Below are 7,383 nucleotides of genomic sequence, written 5' to 3'. Positions count from 1 at the left end.
TATGACTACTACTCACATTGCGCCTAAGTATATCCCACAGAGGAAGGAAACAACGTGCGAGAAATCGATGCGAGACATACACAAAAATAAGAGTCATTTATTAAAACGGGCGCCCTAATTGAAAATATTTCGTAGTGCATAGCCGAACTAGTTTGCTACATTTCAATACATCGTATGCGATCTAAGCTGTAGCCTAGAATGCCCGCAAGCCATGAATGGCGCTGACTACGTTCTGCCTAACCAGCCTGTCAAGGACGTTCAGTTAAATCCTTGAGTATCTGCCGGAATCGAAATATAACTTCGTTAGTAAATAACTCCGTGGGCAACTTAGGCAGAAATAACCTAGATGCTGCTACAACGTTACTCAACAGTTCTCCTACGCCTCGAATGTATACGCTAACGAGACTGACTTCAACAGGATTCGGGTCACTATGAAGAACCAGCTTCTTTCCTTTATCCTGGAAATTATCTTCTCCAGTCACGTTGACCACCTAGAAAAAAAGGACCACGTGAAATGTTGGCAATAACCACTCCGCAACTGATGTGCAACTTGTTATCCTAAATCAGCAGGTGAGCAGGTTACATTTACAGGTTACAGGTTACGCACCACATCACAAAGGTGGACATCAAGTTGGCCTGCGTGCTTTCTTTAGGTTTTAATAGAAACAAAGAACCACGGCAGACGCGTGTGACGGCGACGATATTATGAAGTGCATAGATTGAAATACGAGGCTATATAGCACGAAAGTATCGCCATACTTTCACAGAATATGACGAATGCTAGGTATGTCTATAGCTTACCCGAGTATATAGCACGATGTTAAAACTCAAAAATCGCACAGCTCGAGCGCACACTTCAACCTGCAGCTCCCGAGACTGCTTCTCGTAGCTCCATCTGATTCTCATAAACAATGACCGCGGCGGCTACTGATTAATAGTGCCTTCACATAGGCAAAATTTTGCGGCGACATCAACTCGTCATGCATAAACCTGCTGGTATTGAGTGCACACAGCAAAGTAAAGCACAAATACAGTGGTGCGAGTGTGTTACCTCAAAAGTCACCGTAACTCTGGCAGTTCCGTAAGTTCCAATGACTCCCTCCTTTCCATCGCAAGTTTTCCAAGCCGCCGAGAGCTCCATGAGGCGATCAGTGACGAGGTCTAATTGGACGAGCTTGGCGCCCTTTCGACAATAGCTGAACAAGGGACCATAAGGTTCGAAATTATCCAAGCCTTTGAACACAGGAGGGTCCATGGTTATTCCGAGGACGATTTCTTCCGGTTTTTGTCCTGGTGTTGAGTGCGACTGGGGCAGCCGCCGCACAATGTTGTCGACCATTTTCTCCAGGTCGAGGTCAGAGAAGTCGCACTTCTCTGCACCACGGAAAAAGTGAAACATTTTACACCACTGCACCACACACAGCCTAATCAAGTGGCAATTAGCAATGTAGCGATTACATGCATGTATTTAGTCAGACTGCTTACTCTAGACAGAACTGAAAAATCGCTAGAAATATAGAAAGCATATACACATTGAAGGGCTTAGAGCTCGCGCTAACCCTCTCAAGAGCAAAAGGCCACATACTTAACTACGCGGACTTTCGCCGAGCAACGTATTTATAAATATAAACTCCAAAGCTTTGTGATACGGCATACAGTTTTGCAATTTTTTATTGAAATCATGATGTCATGTCTTGCGATAAAAACAGAACTTCGCTCATAATTTTCTTTCTTTTTTTTTTACAGATCAACATGATTCGTTCAAGCTTTGTGCGGCAGGTAACATACATGCAAACTTAACGACACGTACTCTTATTTTCTCAATCTATATAATTATTAGTTTCGGGTCATAAACTCTTCGCTTCAAAGTGTAGAGTTGAAGGGACGATGTTTTTAACTTAGAAATACGAAGCTTTGTAAAACGTTAACCTGATAGAAAATTTTGTAATTTATCTAACTGGTACGTCAGTATACCCCATCCCGCTGTTTTATGTTAACATTGATAGTTGTATTCAGTCAAGCGTTACTAACAACCAGAAGCATAGATATTTGTACTCAATTGTCTTAACATTTATGAATCCCAATACGGATACTATTATAAAATTCTCCATGCGATTCTTTACCTGATAATTTGTCGGCCTGTGCAACGCAAATGACAATGCCGGCGCAGGCAGCGAGCAAGACCACTTGTGTTCTCATCTTCATCTTGTAGATTGCACTGCGAAGAAAGTGCGAAGAAATATGTCGTAAATTTCAGAATTTCTGTAAACCATTTTCTTCTGTAGCGGAGTTTTACACACGTTTACCAGCAACAACGACAACGAAAATAAGGACAGTGGGCAAATTGTGCTGAGGCGCTAGAAGTAATATTACCACGTCTGCGATCGAGAGAGATGGTGCCAACAATATTTATGTCGAACGTTACGGTTACATTGTTTCAGGTGCAGGTGTACTAAGGAAAAGTACAATTGTAAAGACTAGAAATACCATCAATTGAGTATTTGATGGGCAAATGTACACCACAACACTTTTGAAGAAGCATGCCAAATCAACTACCCCATGCTCGCGCCCTCACAAATGTTCTCAATACTAGTCTAATACACAATTCTCAACTTTTTTTTCAATGAAAGCTCTGTTAGTCAATGCTTTTGTACCCGGTAATAAACCTTAAGCCGCTATCTCGAATCATCCGTGCGGAAAAATATCAGTAAATGCGCAATGTCCCAGGTATCAATGCATATGATGGACTCATTGACCTGAATTCGCTATACCAGCATCGGTCTTCTCGCTCTATTTAAAGAGCCGCAAAGTCCAATTCTAAGAAAATGTTGTGTTTCACTAACCTACTTCCGTTCGGTATCACTATTCTGAATCTACAGATCCAACAAAGTTAAACAGTCTTAAGTAGTAACAGCAATACAGTATTCGTGCATGTCAACCCCTTATCGATAGAGAATTGCACAAATACGATTGTCCCGAGGAGAAATGACATGTTGTCCAGCACTTTATCGTAAAGGCACTTCCAAAGCTAACGTAAAAAGTTCACATAACTGATAATATGTCAATAAGAAATATAAAAGACTACTCACAATCTTTGGTAGATATCTCACTTATAACCGAAAATGTTCCTGACACACGTGCGATTCGCGCTGTGTAAATAAACTGCAGTCTTCCAAGTAGCCGGACTGCAAAGACCCTGCCTCTCGGTTGTACCTTTATTTATATCCAGAATGCGCTTGGTGTGTGCGTGTTTCACCAGCACAAGCAATGCGCTCATCCTCGCCTTAGCACGAGCGCCATTGTGCGCGATAATAACCTCAACAAGGAAAGACGGCTTCACAAGAAACAAAAGTGGCTTTTTCGTGACACGTGCGGTGACATCATTCATGAGAATGCCTTCCACATTCGTGTTGTGGCTCACTTTCACTTGTCTTTGTGTTATTTTGACGCCACCTCGCCTGTGATCATTATTTTTGTTGTTTCTGGCTATTCAGGATGCCGAGTGTCCCATTTGCGAAAACTCCAACACTCAAGCATCCAAAAATGTAAAGCTCGTGCCTCTGCTTAGCGTGCGCGTTCAAAAGCTTGCCGTCTCTACTGTTGGTACAGCTAAAATGAGGACTTTTATGTTAAGTACTTCGCAATTACGGAGGTATTAAACCGCCGCTTACCTAACAAGCATTTCTATACTGCACATACCACTGATAATGTTTTTATTGCAACTTACTGGAAGTGCCGTTATCACCTGGTCCTTACTCATCGCACAAAACACAACCTGTTTAGAACTCAAATTTGTCGCTGATTGGTGCGTGCGAAACGTTGCATTCACTGTGAGATAAAGTGTCTATACAATCGATTGAAACTCCTCAACGGTCTCACGGATAATTTAATTTGATAGTTCATGTGCTTTTTGTCATCTTGCTTAAACAATGGAGTATCTCAGTTCTAGCAATTTGTACAAACGAATACACGACAATGTTTGAAGGTACTATTGATTACCGCCTAGAATTTAGTGGAGTTGTGCACAAATGAGATGCTAGCATTCACAGTGATCGCCGCGGAAACTATAAGAGAGCTTTGGCAATATTTATTCACTGGAATATTAATAATTTTCCTAGTACAAGCGTTTAACAGCAAGAAGTCTTGTCGGCCTATGCCAATCATTTAATAACTTACTGATTTAGTGCTGCTCTAAAACGCATTTTTTTCATGTTTACTGCTCAGATGGTAATTTTGCTATTTTATTTAATGCATGAATGCAAGAGTAATTTATCTGGACTTACATATTCCGCAGTTAAAACAGTCACATAGAAAACTGCCACAAGCAGATGATACCCAAGCAAAATGTGAAGATATGGAAAAGTTCAGTAAGGTGAACTGAAAGAAGTCAAATCTCGAGCCAATGATATACCCTGCATAAGCAATGGTGAGTCGCTCGACAAAGATCGAAGGAAGGAGAATCAACTCAAAGAAATCAAAGGTATGCAGCTCAACATGCACGCACTCAGGTTTCCTGTGCTGCACTGTAGAAGTCTATCTGAGGCTAGCTACCTGTACGGCCGCTCTTAGAGACACTATGCGAAAGTGTCGCTCGGTTTCCCGCAGTGCCAAAAGCCAAGACACAGAGCAATACAGTGCCACAATGTCAAGCGTGTACAGTCTGTTTCACAGTCCAATCAACCTTAGTTGTACAAAGGAAGCACCTTTAAGGTTCTGAAGTTCAATTCAATTCTGTGATTTTACGCACCAAACTAACGATCTCATTACGAGGCACGCCATACCAGGGGATTGCAGGCACATTTTGACCACCAGATTATATTTAACGTGCCGCCAGTGCACGGTACACCTTTAAAGCTCTCGGGCTGACGTTACGCGACAACCGTAACCTGAAATCGTGATTTCTGAATAGCAAAACAGTGATTTCTCTTTGAATATACACGCCTGTTTTTCGCGAGCAGTGCTTCGGGAAGAGCAATATAGTGCGTGACGGAGATCCTACACAATATTTATTATCTGTGCCTATAAAAGACTCGACTCCACTCCGTGCGCTGATAGCGCCATAGAGCTGCTTCGTATTTCTCTTTTCGCTCACACTCTCTCGGGAGAGAAGTACAACCTCGTCACGTGGTGCCCCACGCGCTGCCAAGCAGACGTTGCTTGCACCACGTTGCTCAATAGCGGCGGCCGTTTTCACCCATATGGCCAACGTTGCGATGTAAACAAGGAAAGTCAAGGGCGGTGCTCACGGTACCAACGCCTTACATTCACGGACGCCACATACTTGTCGCGTTCAGGAACACGGCGTTCACCTCAGCGCGTGTATTTTTACTGTTGCAAACGTAAGAAACATGCCCCCCCCCCCCGATGTTACACGAACTATTTGAAAGAAAACAACGCTCTCGCTTTACATGGCTTTGGTGCATAAAGAAAGTGGGAGCAGCTAGACTAGGAAACCTTCCTTTAATAGGTGAAACAGCAGTTATTTTTACGGTGAAATGGCGCCACGTACAGTGGGCAACTCTGTCCGAGCCACATAACTATAGACATCAGCTAGGCTAGTCTGTGGGATTGCATGCTTGGACTCGTGCGATCTGCCAGAGCAAGACATATCCGCCAATTGCACCGTATTGCTTTGCTGTGTGAACTTGTTAGCCTCTTTATGAGTTGCCGTTCAGTGCAATTGTATGAAAATTAACGGTAGTCCTGTGTTGAATTCATCTGTATTTGTCTTTTAATAAACTTAATATTTGTATTTTTTTTATTTCCAGTGTATCTCGGTCAACAAGTAAAATAAATGCAAGTACGAAAAGTTTGCATACATATTCCTCATTCCAGTGATTTCCTTTAATACTAGTTTCTATGTATTTACCTGTTCCTTGCATAATGCGAATGATTAGTATTTAATAAAACGCTGAGAGTTTGCGTATGATAAGTGCAACATTCATAGAGACAGAGTACAGGCATGGACGTGTTGCTAGCTGATAATCTGGATTGATTTACACGTTCTAGTAATTTTGAATTGTGCGCTCCTCTTTTTTTTCTATTACATTTCCAGTGCTTTGAAATTGTGCTTGTAAAACAGTGTTTCAATGTGTATCTGCCACTCTCTATGCATTATTTAGGTGCTTTACTCATTATGCCTTTTTGCTTTCTATTACATTTTTCCGGAGCGTTTTTTTTACTCCTTCGACAATCTGTTGTTTTCCCTTTTTTGTTCGTACCTTTCCCCTCCTGCCTGGGCCTTCTAAGGCCTGCAGTAGTCCTAAATAAATAAAAAAAATAAAATAAATAAACAGCCACAATTCACTTCGCAGGTGGTCTGCATATCTTACGGATTCATTGTGTGCATGAAGAGGGAATTAGAAGGGTCTCTCAAACTGTAGCGTTTTTCATCATGAATGACTTAAATCAGCGCATCCACCTGCCTTTAGGACAAAATTGTGGTGTAGGCTTCATTTCATTTATTTCTTTTATTCACTATACTGCTAACCTGAATTACAGGGGCTCTTCCGGGATGCTAAAAGGAAACATGTACATCAAAACTTCCGTTAACATAGCTCATAACAACAGTCAATACGAATGAACTGTTCGATTTTAGATGGCTATCACTATCTTATAATTTATATCAACACGCACACAAGCCTTTGGTGGCGGAAAATCAATAGTATTACACCTCGAGAAGAGCCTGAAAATAATCAATATCATCTACCGTGACTACGCGTATGTTCAGATTATTCCAATTTACCGCTCTTCGCGGGAAAAAAAGTATATTTAAAGACGTAATTTCTGAACAGAAATAAGACTAATGAAAAGGGATGTCATTGTATTGTGAAATCCTATAAGAAAAATGAAATATAATCAGATCTTAGCCTGCTTAACTGACCCTCAACAATTTTAGACATAAGCTTTAGGTGATATATTTAATACTTTCTAGTATTCGTTTCAATCCTGCTCGGTTAAGTAAATATGTATTAGATGAGGGACGGCAACTATTAAAAAAAATCTGATAGTGTTACTTTGAACTCTCTGCAATTTATGTAAGTTATTCTGTTTAACCGGGTCCCAGTAAGATTCACATATTCTAGGATAGGCAGCACGAGAGATTTGTATGCGACAAGTTTGGAGCTGCTACATGCACTTATGAGAGATAATGCACTAGATGCTCTTTTGCCTCGGTCACTGCTAAATCAGTAGAAACCAAATGCGGTGATGATAAATAGTTTTCAGCAGCGCACTCAATGCCCCGCTTGAGCATTGCTACAGAGATAGAATAATTTTCCACATCAACTTATTGTTTTTTCTGTTGCGAAAAAAAAATTGTCTGTGTAATTTCAGAACCTGTCGAAAACCCCAAGAAATAGCTCCTTAATTTACAATACACCA

General features: G+C 41.2%; 1 protein-coding gene across 1 annotated transcript; it reads right to left on the bottom strand.

Moving 5' to 3' along the window:
* Positions 1-77: 77 nt before the first annotated feature.
* LOC142587661 (uncharacterized) lies at positions 78-3,208 on the bottom strand. Its single transcript, XM_075698824.1, has 4 exons — positions 3,090-3,208; positions 2,124-2,218; positions 1,052-1,374; positions 78-491 (listed from the first exon to the last, which is right to left on the bottom strand). The coding sequence occupies exons 2-4, from the start codon at positions 2,203-2,205 to the stop codon at positions 249-251; spliced, it is 648 nt and encodes a 215-aa protein (XP_075554939.1). The 5' UTR covers positions 2,206-2,218; positions 3,090-3,208; the 3' UTR covers positions 78-248.
* Positions 3,209-7,383: the final 4,175 nt, after the last annotated feature.

Source organism: Dermacentor variabilis, chromosome 7, assembly GCF_050947875.1.
Source record: "Dermacentor variabilis isolate Ectoservices chromosome 7, ASM5094787v1, whole genome shotgun sequence".
In the NCBI taxonomy this organism is placed as follows: domain Eukaryota; kingdom Metazoa; phylum Arthropoda; class Arachnida; order Ixodida; family Ixodidae; genus Dermacentor; species Dermacentor variabilis.
Note: the sequence above shows the minus strand (reverse complement) of the source record. Positions and strands in the feature narration are given on the sequence as shown.

Coding starts and splice junctions, on each gene's coding strand:
- LOC142587661 (XM_075698824.1), bottom strand. CDS start 2,205: ATGAAGATGAGAACACAAGTGGTCTTGCTCGCTGCCTGCGCCGGCATT. Junction 1,375..2,123: donor ACAGGCCGACAAATTATCAG/GTAAAGAATCGC, acceptor TCCGTGGTGCAG/AGAAGTGCGACTTCTCTGAC. Junction 492..1,051: donor GAGTTACGGTGACTTTTGAG/GTAACACACTCG, acceptor CTTTTTTTCTAG/GTGGTCAACGTGACTGGAGA.